A 21,625-nucleotide genomic window follows, 5' to 3' on the forward strand; every position below is an offset into this window, starting at 1 on the left:
ACTATCGTCTCTCCTAATTTGGTGAATATCCTGGGCGCTATGTTGAGCCCGAACGGCATGAGTAAGCTTGCTTTCCTAGTTTGAAGCCTAGGTACGGAGAGAAACTTCTTGCTATCGGAACATGATAGTAAGCATCTGTAAGATCTATAGAGGTGGTGACGGCCCCATGGGGAAGTAAGGTCCGCACCTGCGAGACGGTCAGCATGCAGAATCTGTCACATTGAATGTATGAGTTGAGACGGGACAAGTTCAGAATCACTCTTCTTTTGTCTGAGTCCTTTTTTAGGACACTGAACAGACGTCCTTGAAACTTTAAGCGTTTTACTTTCTTTATAGCCTTCTTCCGCAGGAGATCTTTGGCATAGTCTAGAAGGTCCGTTGTCGGAGTCTGGTGAAAACTGATTGAAGAGGAGGCCCTTTCTCCCATTTCCACCCTAGACCTTTCGAAACAATGCTGTGGGCTCATGGACTGAAGGTCCAATGGTCCCGGAAGAGATATAATCTCCCTCCCACCTGCAGACTCTCACTGGTTGGCTGCAGATCTGCTTCCTCTGCCTCCTCTGAAGCCTCTGCCTCTAGATCCACCTCGCTGCCGGGCGCCACCTCTGGCTCTGCTACTTCCGCCATGCCTACTGTAGCCGCGAAATGCTCCTCGCAACTTGTAGGAGGGGTTGAAGGCTGGGGAAGCTACCAAGGTTGTTGAGGATGAGGGTTGCTGAGCCGGCCGAGTTTGCACCAGAACATACTGCTGCTGCGGTTGAGCCTTTGATGTCGAAGGCTTACCGACCTGGGAGACCGGGACTGCTTGAACCACCGCCTGAAGTTGAGAGGGCTGGTAAGGATCGAATTTCCTTGGCCTCTTCCTAGGTCTGGATTTGTGTCCGGGGGTATCAAACTTCCATTTGAAAGGAAGTCCCCAACGGACCCGAAGACTCTGGTTGGCTCTGGCCGCCTCATGAAAGACATTGTTGACTTCGTCTTTCGGGAACAGGTTTTCGCCCCATATCGAAGACTTTATTAGTTTGTTGGGCTCGTGCCTTATGGAAGCACTCCCAAGGACGTGCTTCCTGCAGGTTCGTCTCGCCTTGATAAATTCATACAGGTCCACCTGGAAAGTCTGTAAAAGACCCTTCGTGAGGACCCGGAACAGATGTTCATCCGTAAAGGTTGTAGCGACCAACTCCGCTGAGGTGACTGAGTTGATCGACCTGCCCAGTCTTAGTTCTTGCCTCGAATTCTGCCTTGACCAAGTGGTCTGGAATCCTGGGTAGCTTCTCTGCAAACAGGGTGGAGGCGCATTCCAGGTCGAGTTTACCTGCCGTAAACATAGCCGGAGCGTCATTCCAAAACTCCACATCTGCGGGGAAGAGTAAGGAGGTAGCCTCAGTCTCTTTTAGAACTGGTATAAGTTTATCCTCCGCCGCTGCTTGCATGGTCAGTTCCACCACTTTGGATGTACAGGGCGACGGAACTCCTTCCGGGGTCACAAACATCGTGAAGCTACCTTTATGGGGCGTCAGCTTTGTGTTTACACATTCCGACTCTGTAAGGTGCGAACCCATACAGCTTGGGCTTGGTCCCTAGGGTAGATCACAGTCTCTTTCGGGACCTTGTCTACTCTGACTAGTGCGTCTTCTGCTAGTCTAACATATCCCAAAAATGGGAATTAGAGACCCTCCGGGAAGAACTCAAAATCCTCTACCGGTCGGGTTCCGCAACCTTCTACCGTCAGCTTCCTGGAACTGTCACGGTCTGGGCCGTGGTTCCGGACTGGAGGATTCCGGTCATCAATTCCTCCTGGGCTCTGATCCTCTCAGTCAGGGACGTTATTGTTTGGCCCGAGGTGTCTAGGCCCGAAGCGAGTCATGTGGACATCAACTCAAGCCTCTCGTCAACTACTTCTCTAACCTTCGACATTAGAAGGTTAGCGAATGCCTCCTGATCAAAGCCGGACTCTGTCAGCTTGGACCTAGAGGACTTGGCTCTCGACCCCTTAGGAGGGGGAGAAGCTTTGAAGGAGGGCGACTTAGCAGCAGAGGTTGACGTCTTCGGGGCCGAAGACGACTTAGTCGCACCTGTCGGAGCAGGTTTGGATCCCTTTGGAAGGGATCTCGGCTTTACTGCTTTGACCTTGGGAATGACCAAAACCGATCTATCCCAAGCGGGGGCGGACTTAGTAAAGCCCTGGAAGGAAGAAGAAGAAGGAGTGGGGCTAAAGGGGAGACTACCTGCCTCACTTACCTCCCTACCTACCTCCTCCTCGGTGGCCATCGGTTCGCGGTGGAGGCTGATGGCCGACACCTCTTCCGCCACTAGGTCGCACTCTTGATCCCCCGGAAGGGGCAACGTCTCCAGCCTGATGTTTTCGATGATGGGGTTCGCGATGTCTGCAGGAACAACCGTCGTGACCATGGCTCCCGGGTACAACAGGGAACACAGTTCCTCCGATAAAACGTAGGGTTGTCCCGCCGCGGCGTTCCTGCCAAAACCCCCCACCCAGCTCTTGAGAGACGCTTTTGTCTCCTGCTAGAGGGCCAAGCTAGCCTGTAAAAGAGGGAATCGAATTAACATCCCATTCGGGGAATAGTATATGCAAGAAATTTCATAAGTTGTTGTAACAGAAATTTCATGAGAATGACGAGGTGAAGAAGATACTTACTTTCTCGCCAGAGATGATAGACACCATCTCGTAACACACCGTACAAGCATCGGGGTGCCAGACAATGTAGTCCTCAAGTTGGATGGCGCAGTTAGCATGCGACCTACAGACTACATGGCCATAGGGCTTGATGAGGGTAGCGGAGCACCCTTCAGCTTGGCATCAGACCATCTGTAAGTTGAAAATTTACATGAGTATTATACGCAAAGCGCCGGAGTTAACTCCGGCGAGAGCATGCACCTTAACCTAGATATTGGTTCAAGACTTACTCACTGAAATGATTTCAACTCACTGAATGAATAAAAGAAAAAGCTCTGGGTGTTTCCGCCTGCTCCGGATTCCGTCTTTGGGAAGGTAGAGATAAGCCCAGTGTATGGGGTCTGAGACGAGCTGGACCGAGGAGAAGGAAAGACCTAATCCCTAGTCCGGTCGAACTGAATCAGAAAGGCTACGAATTGTTGTAGTCGCATATCTGAACCCTCTATCGTCGCCACCGGAGTGGGGAACAATAAAAACAAGAAAACAGAAAACTGAGCTGCGGAAACTTGGTATAATAAACTACGGTGGCGAGTGTGATGGTGAGTCACACTACGTCAGAACCCTAAGAGTCCAGAGATATATCTAGAGAGTTTTTCAACAAATTTATAACCTATCTGGTAATATGGAGTAATCTCTAAAGGGCTTAGCCTACTCTGGAGTCTCATAATCCCGTTGCCATAAAGTAATGCCGGCGGAGACTGGCTGATACGAGTGGAACAGGGGAAGGTAAGATCTAGACCTGAACCTGAACGCATCGAGGGGGGGGGGTGGCGGAAGAAGCAATTCTAAGATAGCTAGAAACGCAACTCCGAGCCCGAATCCTTTCCTCACTTGAGTGGGAAGGCGGAGACAACAGGGAAAGGGACAACTGAGCGGCGGAGCAGTAGAAATGTACGATCCGGTGCGCAGCTCGCTGGCTGGTGTGATGGTAGACCCCCACCGAGCCGGCAGAGCTACAGGCCTGGAGGCATAATAAGGAGATTACATATAATACCAGTAACCCTTCCCCTCCAACCCCTTCCTCCCCCACCTGAACGAAAAAGCTCTAGCGGCTGTTCATCGGTAGGATTACTAGCACTGCGAGCTATTAGACAGCGCCAGGAAGAGCCGATGCTGGGGTGTTGGGGGGGGTGGGGGGGGTTGGGGGTGGCCGTCGTGATCGCTTGGCTATAGTACCCAATCAGAGATAGGCACCTACTGGAGGCTGTATAGCCTACTACTACGAGGGGTAGTAGGCCGACTGGTCCCATATGGGGTGGCCAATCGTGATTGGAACAGCGACCAATCGGTGATCACTCTCTAACGGAGGGTCATAGCGTACTACTAAAGGGGCAGGAGGCGGCAAGCTAACTGTTACCCTAAAGGAGGCCAGGTCAAGGTGATACACAGACCAACCCACCACATTAAAACAATACCATACAATACAATAATGAGGTTCATGGAAGAGTTGCAAGGAGGGACATAAGGCAAAAAGGGGATACCCAGCATGGATCCAGCCTAACCCTCCGAGATCGTTACGGATCCGGTCAGGTAGGCTAGACAGGCCTCCAAGGACGTCATGACGTGGACGGTGGGTACTCAACCAAACCCTCCAAAATCGAAATCTCGATCTGGTTAGGTAGAGAGGATAGGTCCAACAACATGACAAGAGAAAAGCTCTCTATCCTTGATGTCCTCCCCGCGAGCACCGTAGCGCAGACAGGGGGAGAGGGGGCCTAAGGGGTAGAGGGGTAGGGGCACCTGGCCTACCTTCCAAAACCTAGCCTAGGCCTGGTCGGGTAAGCCAGGGAAGGAAAGCAAAACTTCCAACCTGACAGTGATATGAAAATCATAAACGTGCATAAAATCAAGTAACTATCTGGTTCACATTAAAACAATAACGCATGCATGCATCACATCGCCAGAGAGAGAGAGAGGACTCACTCTTTCTACAATGCTAAAGTACGGTAGGCTAACTGGAAGCCCAAAAAATATGCACATATACAATACATGATAAGGAATACGAACGAAGGGGCGCAAACACGCTCCTGAGGGGCTGAGGCGAAGCCAAAGGCTAAAAACATGAAATAAACAACAACTTAAGTACCCCAGAGGACGTCAGGAGTGTGTTAGGCCTACGTCGTATAAATAAGAACCATAATCCGAACTCCAGACCGGCTGGAGAATAAATGCACGTGATATGAAAAACGGTAACAATAACCGTGATTGAAAACATAATTAAAAAGAAATAACTAAGGAAAAATAACGCACGCGTCTGATGATGCACCCAAAATGGCGGATGAAAAAGCGACAACCCAGTTCGCGAAAATTAAGGGGCCAAATGGCTAAAACGGAATGCATCATAACCACACGAATTACGAAAACACAAAATGGAATACTCAACTTGGATGAAGAAGCAGGGAGCTCTACAGCAGACATAGCTTCGGCAAAATAAGGCACCAAGGGAGCAGCGCAGACACGTGCACACACACAGGAGCTAATTACAGGAATGAAGATGCCGGGTGTGGGTAGTAGTAGTAGTAGTAGTAGTGAGCGGAAGGTAGAAGGGGTAGCCTTGTAATGGCTCTCACTGTGGGAGGGACTTTGTAAAGAATCCTCTAACTGGCAGAAGTCCTGTGAGAAGTGGCTTCCACTCGCCCCAGTGCTTATACCGACGCCCTTGGGTGTTCGAGCTGAGGGTAGTAACTTCAGCATTCCAGGCTAGCTTTTTTCTCTGGTACGTATATTTAGGATCTATTTATACTACTTAGAAAAGTGAGCTACAGGTACTTTTCACTGGCAGACACAGGTCAAACCCAGAAAATGGTGGGTAAGATATTGAATACTGCACGACCACACTACCAGTATGACTACCTCACTCACCTGTATCAGACCAGTCCAGCAAATGACGTGTCAATTCCTTAAACGGCCTGAAGGAAGAAGGAAAGGTACAAGAGAAAGAAGGAGGCCAGCCAACTCACTCAGTCTCTCATCCACACAATCATCTTAGGTAAGATACAAAGGTGCCCCGTTAAGGGCAACTATGAGTTACACAACCTGTTGGGCAGCCACCACAGGACCCAGGGAAAATGTGTCCATAGATCTGTGGGCAACATCCTTAAGATAGAAAGAGGTGAACGTGGACTGGCGTAACCAAGTACCAGCGCTCAGCACTCTATGTACAGCCAAGTTCTTTTTGAAAGCCAAAGAGGGACCAATACCCCTAACGTCATGTGCTCTAGCCTGCACAGACGTGGCGATGGAATCATCGAGTCAAGTATGCCTGTCTGATGACTTCCCGTATCCAAAAAGAGATAGTATTCTTAGACACCTCTTTCTTCGTACGGCCTGTGACAAAAAGCCTGCGGCAGCCTGGTCTGAGGTGCCGAGTCCTTTTAAGATAGTAACGCAGGGCCCGGACAGGGCACAAAAAAAGCTCTTGAGCATCACCACCCACAAAGTCAGTCAGTGAGGGAATGGAGAACGAAGCGAACCTGTCATCATGCACCGAGGGATTTTGGGTCTTGGCCACGAACTCCGGAACAAATTCGAAGGACACTGACTTCCAACCCCTGGTGTGCTTCACCTCATAACTCAGACCGTGGAGCTCTCCTACCCTTTTGGAAGATGCCAAAGCCAAAAGGAAAACTGTCTTAAGCGTCAGGTTCCTATCAGATGAGCGGCGCAAGGGCTCATATGGGCTCTTAGTCAAGCTCTTAAGCACCAAGGAAACATTCCACGATGGGGGCTTGAGCTCTCTAGAAGACGACTGCTCAAACCCCTTAACTAGCAGGGAAAGTTCCCAGGAAGAGGAGACGTCGATTCCCACCAGGCTGTGTCTAAATCAGAGCCCCGCCCTCGGAGACGTTTGGCATCCCCTCCTACCCCGGTCCAGCAGCAATTGAAGAGATCGTCCCCTGGTAGGCCATCGAGGACCTCGAGTTTGGCAGGGCCTTCCCGTTCGTCACAGCCCAAGTCTCAGGATCAATGCCCCTTTCACTCTCGTTCCTTTAAACCAAGAAGAGGCCCTAGGAGCAGAGGTCAAGGGGGCCGTCGGTAGGTTGGGCGCCTCTCCCTCTCCTGCGCCACGGGTGGGGGGTGCCTGGCTGGCCATTGGGCCAAGTGGCAGGGTTACGGGGCAGAGAAGTGGGTGGTAGATGTCCTTCGGGTGGGATACCTGTTGCCATTCAACTTCTCTCCTCCTCTGTCAGACAAGCCGCAGCTCAGGAAGACGTATCCACCAGATTCTCTGAAGTTCTTGGCTCTTCAGGAGGAGGTGCAGAAGATGCTGGACAAGGATGCAATAGCGGAAGTAGTGCGTCCGTCCCCGGGGTTTTACAGTCACATCTTCTTGGTGCCCAAGGCATCGGGAGGGTGGAGGCGTGTGATCGACTTATCCACCTTAAATCGCTTCATCAGAAAGACACGGTTCAAGATGGAGACAAGGCGCTCGGTGTTGGCATCCGTGAGGGAAGGCGACTTCATGCTGTCGATAGACTTGAAGGACGCATACTTCCAAATCCCTGTTCATCCCACGTCCAGGAAGTTTCTTTGCTTCTCTCTGGCGGGCAAGATCTTCGAGTTCAAAGTCTTGTGCTTCGGGTTGACCACAGCCCCTCAAGTGTTCACAAGGGTCTTCTCTCTCGTATCAAGTTTGGCCCATGCTCAGGGGATCCGTTTGCTGAGGTACTACCTTGATGATTGGTTGGTCTTGGCAGTTTCCAGGAAAAAGCTGCTGCAAGATAGGGATCATCTTCTTCGGTTCTGCCTGGACCTGGGCATTTTAGTCAAGCAGGAAAAGTCGAACCTCGTACCCACTCAAAGGATTCTCTACCTAGGCATGGTCATCAATACGACAGTGGCGAGAGTTTTCCCGTCGGATCAGAGACTGGAGAAGTTGCGGGCTGATGATCAGGTTCCCTTGCATAAAAAATAAATACATTCTAAAACTCTCAAGATTTCTGCATAAAATCCTGAAACACTGACCTGGTTCTTCTCTGCGGCCTATCTCCAGCATGCACGTGAGGAACTGGCAGCTAAGTATATCTTGTAAAACTGACGTTGCCAGTGACAGGTTGGTGGTGTGCTCTGGTGCTTTGCGTAGATCAAGAAGCTGCTGTGTAGTCCATCCCATTACCTTAATAAAGGGAAAAACCAACTTTATCCATTTTTTTATACAATCCATTATCAATAAACAGCCCACACATGTTGACATGAATCATCTGGATATTACAACCCTCTGAGAAATAAAAATATGATATTCAATCTTTCTCAAATGCACAGATCCGTCAAGTTCCAGCTATAATCATGGTATATGCATAGTCCAAAGTATTGGACTGCAAGTGGGTGGGACTGAGATGAAGGCACTTTTGACTATAAGTAATAGACCTGAATGAAAATATAAATTTTGTAATTAACACATTGTGTACTTTAGTTTCACAATGAGCCCACGTGATTATATGCAATGTCAGGAATAGCAAATGAAGTGGGGAGGACAGATTTGTGAAACCGAAGTGACAGTAAGACTCGCAGTAAGTGGTGGAAGAACTTGTGATTAATAAAAGCATCAGCAACCTTCACCTTCAGACACATAGATACATACATGGAGATGTGCTAGGGACAGATACCTGATATGTGAAGTACCCTTAGGACTTGAAAAATCAGAAACTGTTATAAATTTCCTCTAAAGAAAAACATGGAAAGCTACAGATATATGAATACTGTACTATGGTCACCGTTTGGGAACCGAGGGATAGATTTCTGTTGAAACAAGTTACATCCTAAAAACTGGAAAAAAAAAATTATCAACACATTTTTGACAAAGGAAAATGAACAAAAATGCAGAAAAACTAAAAAAAAATAATTAGTACATATACAGTGAAGTACAGGCAATTTTAAGCAACTTTAACTTTATATCACTAACTTTTTCATAAATTTAAATTTCAAGTTACCATAAGTGCAGAGACCAGAAATGTGTGAGAAATGATAAGTAACTTTTACTGCTGAACAAGCAATAAAAGTAAAGAAGAATGACACACAAACGTACCTGGACAAGCCACTTAACACCATTCACTAAAGACGTGGCTAGTACTAAACAATCCTCAGGTTTCCCTCGACATGATACACTTTTCTGAAAAAAACAAAACTTTTATCAAGTTTGCTATTAAGTGGTTGCAGTATAACCTCTAAAGGTTATGTTAAAAAAAAGGTGCCAAAGAAACACAACATTCATTGTATCTACTGCCACAACAACAAACAAAAATGTAGTAAACATGTCTGAAAAAGAAAAATTGCAAACGAGAAACATAGGCAAAATTTCCTACACAGCTTTCCTGTAAAATTTCCCAATTCAGTAATCAATATCCATTTGCTTTCATATCATATCTAAGAATTTTTGAAAAGTTTTACTGCATCTGAAGAACAGCTTCAAAAGAATCAGGCACTTGAAAAGCATGATAGTATAACCTCCAATAGAGAAAAATGCATACATGTTTCAAGTCCCTTCTACATACTTTAGAAAGCACAATGATAAAAGGGAGAGAGAGAGAGAGAGAGAGAGAGAGAGAGAGAGAGAGAGAGAGAGAGAGAGAGAGAGAGAGAGAGAGAGAGAGAGAGAGAGAGAGAGAATGCATCAACAACCTTGTTAAAAAAAAGGTCCTAACCATTTCCACATAATTTTTGACATTGAGCTGAATGCACAAACAGATTGCAGCACAGAATTGGTTTAATACTGAACAAAAATTTCTTTTGTTAAATTTCATTTTGCTTTAATCATAGTAGCCTTTATTCAAGTGGGTCTGGGACCAATCCCTTGCATACACGAGGGACTACTACAATTAAACCACATTTGGCTAACAAATCTCTGGCTAAAGGCAAACTTCACAAGAATTGAATGGCCAACTGTCAATTAGACAAATGCAAATCTAATACATCCTGTTAAGAATACTTACCATCATACTTTGCATGAGATCTAGCAAAGCTTGAACGCAATGAGGTTTGTGAAGACCATCATAGTTACTAATACTCTCTATAACACCCCCATATGAGACAATCTGTAATCAATACCATAACAACATTAGAGCTGATTCTTGATCCAAGTACAAATGCAGGCTACAAGATATTCAAATTAAAATACTATACAACAATGTACCACAATAGGATAAAATTAAGTTCATTTGTGAAAAATTAGTTATCCATCATCTGTACACTAGTCTGACACCATATCAGGTCAATATCAATTCACAATATATGGTATTTACCTGTGAACTGAGGGAGTGCCGTAAATATGACAAAATAAGACTGTTGGGAAGAGGTCCCATCAATGCCTGCTGCAAAATGTAATCAGCTAAGTGGTAAATATCCCCGCTGACACTCTTGGCAACACCTGTCAAATATCAAATAAATTTTGTAATGAAATACAACACAACAAATGCTAATTCATTACTACCTACAAAATGTTTACCTTTTAAGATATCAAGAAGAAAATAAGGCAACTCACTGTTTTAATATGAATGCCCCACTGTAGATCAGACCATCTTTCCCTCCAAGCACGGATCAGAAGAGAGCGAATGGTTCCAGCTTTACTACTGGACACTGTTTCTAAAACCATTTTGAAGGCCTGAAAATGCACACAGACAATTTTTTTTAAATTTTACTTGCTCAAAAAATATTAATGGCAATATTCAGCATGCAAAATCTCTTCACAGCTGCTCAGTTAAGCAAAGCCAGATCAAGCAAAGATAAGCACTCCCGGGGTGCTTATCTTTACTTGGTCAAATTGGGGAGTGCTTATCTTTACTTGCTCTATTTAGAAAAAACCCGATGTTTTAACGATTTATTTTCAGTTTTGATTGTTAAATCATTGCTTGTTTTTGTTTCTAAACACATAATTAGATACTAATCTTTAACAAGTTGGTTTCTGTTAACTGTTAGTAAAACAGTTTCCTATTTGAGAAAATAGTCGTCTGTTTTAATTCAACATTTTACTTTAGTACAAAATATAGAGCCTCCAAACATGGACTGTTCTCTATATGAACAAATCATTAAGCCATTGGTGGTTGAAGACCAGCTTCCTGCAATAAACTGGATGAAACAGAAGAATCTTCTGAGGAAAGAACTAAAATGTCCTCTATGTAAAAGTTTAGAAACAGAAGAATCTTCTGAGGAAAGAACTAAAATGTCCCCTATGTAAAATTTAGGAAAAAACAGGAAGAATATTCTGAGGAAAGAAAAATAAAAGGTCCTCCATGTAAAAGTTTAATGAAGTGGACGAAACAGTCTTCAATACAAGATAAATATGTCTGGAAGTGCCTAGTCAAAAACTGCGCCAAATACAAGTAGTACTACGAATCAATTCGTAAAGATTAGTTTTTCATCGATCAAAGCTTTCATTGCAAAAGTGGATAGAAGGCATTTTCTGCTGGTGTCAGGATTTGAGTGTATTGCAAACCACACAGTTTTTGAATGTTTCAAAAAAGACAGTCATTGATATGTTCAGTTTTTTTTGTGAAGTTTTCGAGAAATATTTTGAAAAAACCCTATTAGACTTGGTGGGCCAGGAATAACAGTGCAAATTGATGAGTCTTGCTTCAGCCACAAACCAAAACACCACAGGGGACACGCTCCTCAGAATCCAATTTGGATATTTGGGATAGTTGACCCATCTTCGTCACCAGCTTTGGGTTATATGGAGATAGTCTATTCGCGTAATGCTGAAACGCTGATCAGTGGGGAGCATATTGCAACATTCAAAGGGACCTAGGAATCGCTCATCATACTGTAAATCACTCGTTAAATTTCGTTGATAGAGCTACCGGAGTTCATACTCAATCGATCGAGAGTTATTGGAATAAACACAAAATATGAATAAAACGCATGCTCGGATGCAGAAGGGAATTGTTGAATTCTTACTTTAAAGAATTTTTGTGGAAAGAAAGAAACCACAATGACAAATTTTATAGGTTTTGTGAAACAGTAGCAAATCAATATCGTTTTGATTAAATTCTTCATTTATATTCTTATGTGTACTCATGAAATATGTATTCATTAAGTATAATTTCTAACTATATTATGATGTATCCATTTTAAAGATATTTATATTTTATTTGGTTCGACAATAAAATTCTAAAACAACATTTGTCATTATCTTTACGTTATTCACAGAATTTTGTTGGGGGTGCCCATCTTCACTTGGTCAAAAATGACAATTTGTCCAAAATTGCATTTTTTCCTAACTATACAAACCTGAGGTCCTTTTACAATAGGAAGGTACTAGCGGCAGCTGGATAGGTCGTAAGCTTTCGAACAAGGGGTTCGGTAGTTAACTGCTTGTCCGACAGGCGCGCGCGCGCGACTGGGAGGTAAACAAATCACTTTTGCTTTTGGTCCAAGCAAAAACTGCAGAGTGAGGGGTGGCATGAGGTGGGGCTATGTGTAAAAAGGACCTCAGGTTTTGTATAGTTAGGAAAAATGCAATTTTGGACAAATTGTCATTTGTTTCCGACACGGCATACAAACCTTCGGTCCTTTTACAATAGGAAGACTCACTTCTTGGTGGGTGGAATCTGAGTCTTTTGTGAACAGACTGGTGTTCGCCCAACCTTGGAAGCCTCCCTGGTCGTAAGAGCGAGGGAGGGATCCAAGCCTCTGTCCGATTGATCGGGGTGTGCACCGCAGGATCAATGGTCAGACCTCTGGACCGAGTACTAAGAGAGAGGCAAGCGTATCTCTTCGTACCAGCAATGTAAGAACTTGTTCCTGTACAGGAGCAAAGTTAAAGTCATGGTTTTGACTCTTGTAGGCATCCACTTCCCCCCCTTGTAGAAGGAAGTGTGGATATTCTGCTCCCATCCCTCGTGAAAGGGCATAGGATGGGGCTCTGTCATATAGCTCACCGGCATCTCGTCCTTATCCCGCAGGGTGATGACCGTATCCCTCTACCCACAGGTAGAGAGGTAGAAAAAGATAGAAAGAGAAGCCAGTCACTTTCTCATCACTATCTATTCATACAGTCACACCAGGACTCGATGCTGTTCAGCCTGCTAGGGTCTGGGTAGCTAGACGACGTGTTGAGCAGCCACCACGGGTCCTAAGGAAACCGATCCAAGGACCTATGGGCAATATCCAAGAGGTATAAGGAAGTTGCCGGTGGTCTGGTTGTACCAGACCCCTGCCTTCCATACCTGCGCCACGGAGAAGTTCTTACGAAACGCCAACGAGGGGCCAATACTTCTGACTTCGTGAGTTCTCGACGGGACGTACGGATGTCGTCACTACCATCAGCCTCATACGCCCTCCTGAAGACCTCACGCAGCCAGGACGAAAGAGTGTTCTTGATACTTCTTTCTTGTTGACCCCGTTGCTAACGAAGAGGCGTCGACACTCAGGCCCGAGGTGTCGAGTTCTCTTCAGATAGCGCCGTAGCGTCCTCCCAGGACAAAGCAGCAATCTCATCCACATCATTATCTGCATGACGCTCCCGTACTCTCTTCGCCGATGCCAGGTCCAGCAAGACGAGGGTCATTTGAGTTCCCTGGGTTGGCAAGACCTTTGGAAGCTGCTCCTAAGCAAGGAGATCTCGAACGAGTTCGAGATGTCCAATCCCGTCAGTTTCAGGAGGAGCGACAAGGCGGCTCTGTATCCTTTGACTGTGGGAACTTAGAGGAGCTTCCTCGGCGAAGAAAAAAACGAGGAAATCCGCTACCTGCTGAAGATGGCTCTGGAGAAGAGATAGGCCCCGTCTACGACACCAACCACCGAAGACGGCCGACTTCCCCTGGTACACAGCTGCAGAGGACTGACGGACGTTTCCAGCCATCTCTGTTGCTGCGCTACGAAAAAAAGCTTCTCGTTCGCAAGAGAAGGTGGATAACAGCCAGCCGTGAAGACGTAGGGGACTGGACTGCTCGGTGGTTACCGCTCGACGTGTGGCTGGCCGAGAAGGTTGTGCCAATGGGGAATCTCTCTCGGTTCTCTTGCGAGAAGAGCCAGCAGGTCCGGATACCAAACGGCCTGTGGCCATTTGGAAGCCATCAGGATCATCCTGAGATTCGGGATGACCAGTGCTCGACTGATCACCTTGCGAATCAGGCTGAACGGGGGAAAGGCATAGGCGAAGAGGTTGTCCCACGGGTGTTGAAGAGCGTCCTCTGCAGCTGCCCCTGGATCCGGCACGGCCGCGAAGAACACCTGGAGCTTCCTGATGTGCCGGATGGCGAACAGATCCTCGACTGGTCGCCCCCACAGGTCGAAGAGCCTTTCCGCCACGTCCTGGTGTAGAGACCATTCGGTCCTTATCACCTGATCCCGACGGCTGAGCGTGTCTGCTACTACATTCCCTCCCTGGAATGTAGCGTGCCGACAGCTCTATTGAGTGTGCCTCGGCCCACTCGTGCACCTGCCGAGTCAACTGATACAACGGGAGAGACACTAGGCCCCCCCTGTTTGTTGACGTAAGCCACCACCGTGGTGTTGTCGTACATCAACACCACTGAGTGTCCCATCAAGCGGTCCTGGAACTCTTGGAGAGCAAGGAACGCTGCCTTTAGTTCCAGTACATTGATGTGAAGGTGCTTGTCGTTCTCGTACCACACTCCTGAAGTCCGCAACTCTTCCAGGTGTGCACCCCATCCCTCGGTCGATGCGTCTGAGAGCAGCTGCATGTCCGGGGGGAGAGTGCGCGGAGGCACTCCTCTCAAGGGGTTCCTGTCGTCCAGTCACCTGGCTAGGTCCTGCCTCACCTCCTGTGTCAGTGACCATGGAAGGCTTGGGAGATCCGTCGCCTGTGACCAACTCTCCTTTGGTCTCCCTGAAGAGACCGCAGGTGAAGACGCCCGTTAGGGACTGGCTTCCCGAGTGACGACAGGTGTCCGATCACGACTTGCCATTGCTGAAGCTACCTGTTCCTGCCGAGGACAGGAACTGGTTGGCTGCCTCCCTGAATCTGCTACCGTGTCGATCAGCCTACCCAGGTACTTCATCCTCTGCTTGTGCTCGAGATCGGACTTTTCGAAGTTCAGAACGATCCCCAGATCGCGACAGAACTCGAGCAGTCGATCCCTGTCCTGTAGCAACTGCGAGCGGTAGCGCCAGGACTAACCAATCGTCGAGATACCCCCTCAGACATATCCCGTGCGAATGGCCCAAAGCAGACACCAGAGTGAACACTTGCGTGAACACCTGTGGGGCGGTTGAGAGACCGAAGCAACGTGGCCTGAGCTGGTACACCGTCCCGTCGAGGATGAAGCGGAGGTACTTTCCGAAGGACTGATGAATGGGTATTTGTAGATACGCATCCTTCAAGTCCACTGAAAGCATGAAATCGTTCTCCCTGATAGAGTCGAGCACTGAGCGTGCCGTCTCCATCGTGAACCGGGTCTGGCGAACCAACCGGTTCGGGGGAGAGAGATCTATCACTGGGCGCCAGCCTGTCGTAGACTTTTCCATCAGGAAGAGTCGGCTGTAAAGCCGGTGACTGATCCGTACCGATTTCTACAGTTCTCTTGCTCAGGCATGGTCTTGATTCTCCTGTCTCAATGCTACGTCCTTCGATGCCCCTGGAACGTACGCCTGCGTTGGGGACCGGAGGGTCACAATGGCTGGCCAGGCACCCCCCACTTCCGGCAGCAGGTGAGGGGGAATGCCGTCCTTCCACTGTGAACGTCGTCTGGTTGGGGCTGATCGAGACCTGACAGGAGAGAGCCGATACCGCTCCGACTCATTCCAGTCCTCGTCGAGGTCGAAACCTCAGGAGGACCGAAGGGATATATAAATACGATGTCCGAAGACACGTAGAAACGCCTCTGTCGCAGTAGAGGAGGTGAAGGAGCTTGTTCGACCGTCCAGAACCGAGAGAGCCTTCTTGTCCGGAGACGAGAGACTACCTGGCTCAACCCAGTCGGCAAGCTCCGATCGCGGCAGACCCACCGTCGATTTGGATTCCCTCTCGGGCCCCAAAACGACTCGAGCCGAGGACGTGGCTCTGCTGGTGGGAGCGGCGATCCTTCCCCGAGGTCATTGTGCTGACGAATCAGCGCCGTAACCTCGGCAAAGTTCCTCTGGATCTCGGAAGTCACAGCATCTTGCAGAGTGGGACCGTTAAGCCCTTCGAACAAGAGCATATTCCGAGAACCTTCCTCCTAAGAAGGGGGAACAGCGACAGCCCTCTCGGTCTTCCCCATCCACTTGCGCATACGTCCTGGCCGGTCCAAGAACCGTGCCTGGCACGTAGTGCGCTGTGGTGGGATCATGAGGAGCGCACCCCTCACGATCACTCCTCAATACCTCGCTCCTCCCGGTGTAACCCGAGGAGGTTGAAGGCACGGGAGAGGCAGACCTGACGCTCCCTCTTTGCTCGCTGGCAGAACCAGCAGGCTTTGAGGGCTGCAGGCGATCGTCAACCCGCGGTGGCGATCGAGCTGCAGGCCTGGTCGAACCGTCTCGCTGTGGAGAACGGCTGGACTGAGCACAGCGGCCCCGATCTCGAGTGTCAGAAGAGCTGGTGCTGGTTGCCGTACCCGGTCGCTTTCTGTGAGAGCGACGGTCAGGCGACCTGCAGGCTCCACTGTCGCAGTGAGACCGGTGCTTGTCCTCACGGCACGTCACGTCGCTGGTTCCAGCCGTGGCTGGCACCGGCGAACGGGAGGACCTCTTCCCAGCCTCAGGCCCGTGGTCGGGTCGTGGACCGTCACGTCCCCGGGTAGCCAGCTGTTCACGGAGAGTGAGAGCTGGTCTGGTGAGAGTCGCATGAGCGGCTGTCACCAGTCTTCCGCCCCGTGCCGTGAACCTGACGCTGAGCGGACTCAGAGGTCTGGTTCCTGGCTGCACGGTCGCTGGTAGGCGACCGTACACTCGGTACCTCCGCGCAACGAGAGGCCGAGACGGACCCTGATGCAGTGGCAGCACCACTGACACCAGGCGAGGAAGTACCGGTGTTAGCCGGTACCCCTCTGGTCCCCGTAGTCTTCTTCCTTGCGGAAGAAGAGACGGGCCCCCGCTCCCGAAGGAGCAGGAGGACCAGCGGAAGGAACCCTCCCCGTCCCACCGAGGTGAGACGGGTCCCGAGAAGCTCCCGAGGAAGCTTCTTAGGAGGGAGGAGGCGACCTTCTTCTTCCTCGGCTGTAAAGCCTTAGAAGTCGAAGGGGAAGAGGCGGCGGCCGACGACGATGAAGAAGATGAAGACGACGACCACGACACCTTCCTCCTCTTCTTCGTCAGCTTCCTCAGGACAGACGTAAGATCTGCTATCCAGGGCGGAGCCGGGGCTGCTGTAGCCGAAGCCACAGGGCCCGGACGCACCTGTACAGACAGACCAAAGTCTGGGGTAGTACCACCACCCCGAAACAGGGACGACATCAGCAGGTATGGGCATCTCAGGAACAGCAGGCACGGCCAGCACATCATCGGTAGGGACAGCCAGCGCAGCAACGGCAGGAGCAGCCAGCGCAGCAACGGCAGGACAGCCAGCGCAGCAACTGCATCCCAGAATCGGCAGGTACGGCAGGCAGCACCGGAAACACAGGAAGTGGAGCAGCAGCCAGCAACATCCTGGTACCGGCGGCAGGTCCAGGGGCGAGTTCTAGGGCAGCGGAAGTGTGGTCGCTGCAGCGCGGCAACCACGAGCGGCGGCGGGCACGCCCCCTCTCGGTACGGCGAACGGCACTTCACAGCGGCTGTAGGCAAGACTGTTACCACGTGAGGCGAGTTCACTAGGTGAGGAGGGACGTCGTCACCTGGTTGCGTGGTCACCACTCCATGGGTGACCGCAGTAGGCCCAGACATAGAACCGCAGCCCCTGGACACCAGCACGCTCTGCAATTGGAAGGACTCCCATACCTCACCAAGGTCCACGCTCGTGGCAGTAGCACCTGCGGAAATAATAGTAGTAGCGATTAATTGTGGGGAAATCCCCTCGTGCGGGGGTTTGATCCCTCCCGAACGAGTGGAAGACCCTAATACAATTGTACATCGGGCACCGAGCGCCCTCCCCCGCGCTCGACGGATCGGGTGAGGAGAAGAACGCCGATAACCTCCCCCCCCCCCCCCCCCACCCCCCCCCCCAAGGGGAAGAGCCATCTGTGGGAGGGAACTGAGCGGGGGGGGTCTCGTTCCCCACCCCCGCACAGTACCCATGTACGCACAACAAAATAAGAGCCCTAGAGCAATCGTGCCATCGGCACGAATACAAGGCATAAGGATCAATTCCCTGACTGAGCGGAACTTGAACCAAATAATATTGATGCAATCAATAATAAGGAACAAAATGAAAATGCATCTTGGCAAAACGATCACTTCACAATGAATAAGGGCTCGGATCGAGCGCATTTGCGCCCTCGGTACCGAGCGCAAGGGTGAAAGGTTTCATTCCTTACCTTTATGGATCAAGGTTCTGGAAACCTTGATCCATAATGAATTGATGCAATCACAAATATATGAAAATGAAAACAGCCTACTGCGCTTGCGATTTCACTTCATACAAATAAAAACAAAAAGGGAAGGATCAATTCCCGTGAATAGCGGAACATTGATCCCAGTCAACAATGCAATCTCAATAAAAAAAAATGAAAATGAAAAAGAACTGCACTTGCGATTTCACTTCATTCAAAATAAAAAGGGGAAGGATCAATCTCCGGGTAAGCTCGGAAACTGATCCAAAATGAGTATTGCTACAATAAAAAATAATATATGAAATGAAAAAGAATACTGTACTTGCGATTCCACTTTCATACTGAATAAGTTTCCGTGCCGAGCGCATTCGTTCGGCAACGGGCATACAGGTCAAAAAATATAAATGAAAAGAGCACTTACTTACGATTTTCATCTACACATTTCCAACCCAATATACGCTCGGAGCGAGCGCTCCCGCCCTCGGCACCGAGCTATACACAATACGAGGATCATCTGGGAAAATGAATTCCCGCAATTACGCCCTTCAGTCCCCCCGGCACTCGGGTATCGGAGGGCGTTGTGAAGCCAAGATCCTTTAATTCACAATTGAATTCAATGAAATGATTGTACTTACAATTCAGTTTCACTAGATACATAGAAAAAGAAAAACACAATCATGCGAAGCAAACGACGATGAAGCGGCAGAGAGCGATGATACACGTCCACACGCCAGCAGGCCGAAAGCAAAAGTGATTTGTTTACCTCCCAGTCGCGCGCGCGCGCCTGCCGGACAAGCAGTTAACTACCGAACCCCTTGTTCGAAAGCTTACGACCTATCCAGCTGCCGCTAGTACCTTCCTATTGTAAAAGGACCGAAGGTTTGTATGCCGTGTCGGAACAACTGGGAGTGCTTATATTTACTTGGTTAAATCCGGGGGTACCCATCTTCACTTGCGCGAGTTGGGAGTGCCTATCTTTACTTGATCCGCAAAGCCTTGTACTTTGAAGTAGGGAAATTAATCCTTAGCCACTATTCTTTGCATATTACAGATCCACCGAGCTATTTAAGTCTTACAAGAATTTCTCCAATTTACATCAGTCAGCAGGGGTAGACATCTCACAAGAGTTTAAAATCTGCATTACTATTCAAATATACAGAACATTACGATATGACAAATTTTTAAAAGTAATTTGTATTTTTCATAACATACTAGGTACAAACCTGAGGTTTTTGTGTGTGGAAATGCCTTCAGTGATGCTGGAACCAGTTGTTTAACTTTGAACAAGGTGATTAGGGTAGTTAGCTACCAACGGAAGGGTAGGAGTCCCGCCCACCCAGTCAGAATGCACTTATAGACTTTACCTTTCGGGGCAGGTAGCAGAATGAGGGGTAGCTTGAGGTGGGTTATTTACATCAAGACCTCAGGCCTAAGTTAGGAAAAATGACAACCCACAGGGCCCAGTACTAAACATGGCAAAATACATTTGACACCCCAATCCCCAGTGGCTTTCGTATTTACGGGACCATTCCTTGCAGTCTGTGTAAATTGTCTAGAATTATCCTTCTGTGGAAGAAGACAGACCCTAGCTCCTGCCTTCCCTTGGGGTCTCCTGCCTAGCTAGTAGAATGACAAAATAGCACATGAGCGAATAACCCTAGTATCCCGGAGATCAATCCCACCCAGAACGCCGCTTTCTCAACGGGTCCCCTACCTTTTTAAATGAAGCTCTTAGATTACCCTAACCTGTGTCGAGCATTACAAAATAAATTCTTAACACGCCCAAGCAACCATAAAACTATAGAAAAGACATTTCCAAGGAAAATACCATACGCGGAGTACCTAGGTAGGTAGTTACTTCCTAGATCTACCCAAATATTCTACCTACTCCTAGTATAGGTAGTACCTACCTACATGGAGTAAAGGACTTACTACTTTGACGAGGACGAAAATGTCAAGATCCTAGTTGGTTTCCTGGAATCCTGCAGTGAACAAAGTGGTCGTCCTCATTTCTTTTCGGCAAACCTAGAAATCACGGGGTACCATTCTAATTTCTCTTTCCAAATTAATCTGTTACATTTTCATCCATTCTAACAAACATACACTCTTGATATGGTCCTGTCAACATTTCAAAACAACGCTCTGTCGTCTGCTGCCGCATCTTCTTCTTCTTGCAAACTCGATACGAAGCCAGGGGTTTTGATTTTACGGGGGCTGCTCTATAAGTAAGAGCCTGTGCTTGCATAAGGTCAGCTTAATAAAAAAAAAAGGGGGGGGGGGTGGGGGGTTTAGGGCTCTGTTTTCATTGTCTTCTCTGGCTGATGGTCGGTTTTTTTCAATCAAACAGTTGTTTTTCCTAAACAAGCCCTTGCCCAAAAGCAGCTTCTATGAGTGGTACTAATAATGTGTCAGAAGGATTATGGGACGGTGATATTTTTTACGTATAATTGATTTTATAATAGCCAACACACCAGTCACGTTTCTTGTTCTATATTTTCTTTGTTTACCATAATTATATTCTTAATAGTATAGATTATTCTTACTTTGAATTTAAAAAGATTTCCATTCATATTATGCTATGATATGATTCGATTATTATTAATCCTTGACTGATGTTGCTGCAACGAAATGTAGTACCTTAGACCTACTCGGATTCCAAGTTAGCCAGTAGTATGATCAGAGGTACGAGCTGATTTCTCTCTCTCTCTCTCTCTCTCTCTCTCTCTCTCTCTCTCTCTCTCTCTCTCTCTCTCTCTCTCTCTCTCTCTCTCTCTCTCTAGAAACCTGTTGAGCGGAACGCACTTAGTATTACATCGGTGGCTGAGCTATATATTGCCTAGTCACTTTCACGTGATCCCGTGTCCGCACGTATTATGCAAATAAGTCATATGACATTTGTTCAATTACAATTCTAAATATACAATTCATAGGGTATCAAGGAGAGTGCGAGAGCAGCTGTATGCTCTCCCTCCTCCAACCCCGTTAATATCTGGAGAAAATTTTGGATATTGCCGAATTTTAGCCATTTGGAAGCATTTGTGTGTGTGGGTGGGGAGGAGGCCCATAATAATTGTTTCCATATTTCCAAAACAATCATTTTTTTTTTTCTTTTCAAAATCGCTGAAAAGCGATATGCTGAAAGTACCGAGTTCGAATCTACTTATTCAGTAGTTCGCTAGAATGTACATACAGTGGGTCAACTTTCAAAACTCTATTATGTTTCTGGGCACTGCAGTTTTAAGGTTAATTGAACAGTTTCCTGCGCTACACAGTTTTAGTTGCAATGTCCGGGTGTACGTCTGATATACATTCTTTGGCTGAAGAACACCTATGCTAGTAAGTTGGGATTATATACTTTCATTATGCACGATGTTTTCGTTTAGTTCATAGAGTACTGCTGATATTTTATTTCTCAGTGTTTTAATGCTTCACGATAATAATTTCCTGGGAGTTTATAGTCGTGAATCACGAACACCTCGTTTGTTACTTGTTAAATTCGGCAGTGAAAAGTTGCCCTTGCAACAAAACACTTATCACTGTTTACAGTGCCGTTAATTGGGAGCGT

The 21,625-nt window shown here is 47.8% G+C and overlaps 1 protein-coding gene across 1 annotated transcript in view; it reads right to left on the reverse strand.

Annotated features, from left to right (window-relative positions):
• The window catches only part of LOC135210320 (mediator of RNA polymerase II transcription subunit 24-like), a 132,244-nt gene extending 122,202 nt beyond the window's left edge, over positions 1 to 10,042 (reverse strand). Inside the window, 4 exon segments of the mRNA XM_064243201.1 lie at positions 7,664 to 7,814; positions 8,724 to 8,807; positions 9,628 to 9,729; positions 9,937 to 10,042. Coding sequence (XP_064099271.1) covers positions 7,664 to 7,814; positions 8,724 to 8,807; positions 9,628 to 9,729; positions 9,937 to 9,996 — 397 coding nt within the window. The 5' untranslated portion in view covers positions 9,997 to 10,042.
• Positions 10,043 to 21,625: the final 11,583 nt, after the last annotated feature.

Source organism: Macrobrachium nipponense, chromosome 39 (genome assembly GCF_015104395.2).
Source record: "Macrobrachium nipponense isolate FS-2020 chromosome 39, ASM1510439v2, whole genome shotgun sequence".
Classification (NCBI taxonomy): domain Eukaryota; kingdom Metazoa; phylum Arthropoda; class Malacostraca; order Decapoda; family Palaemonidae; genus Macrobrachium; species Macrobrachium nipponense.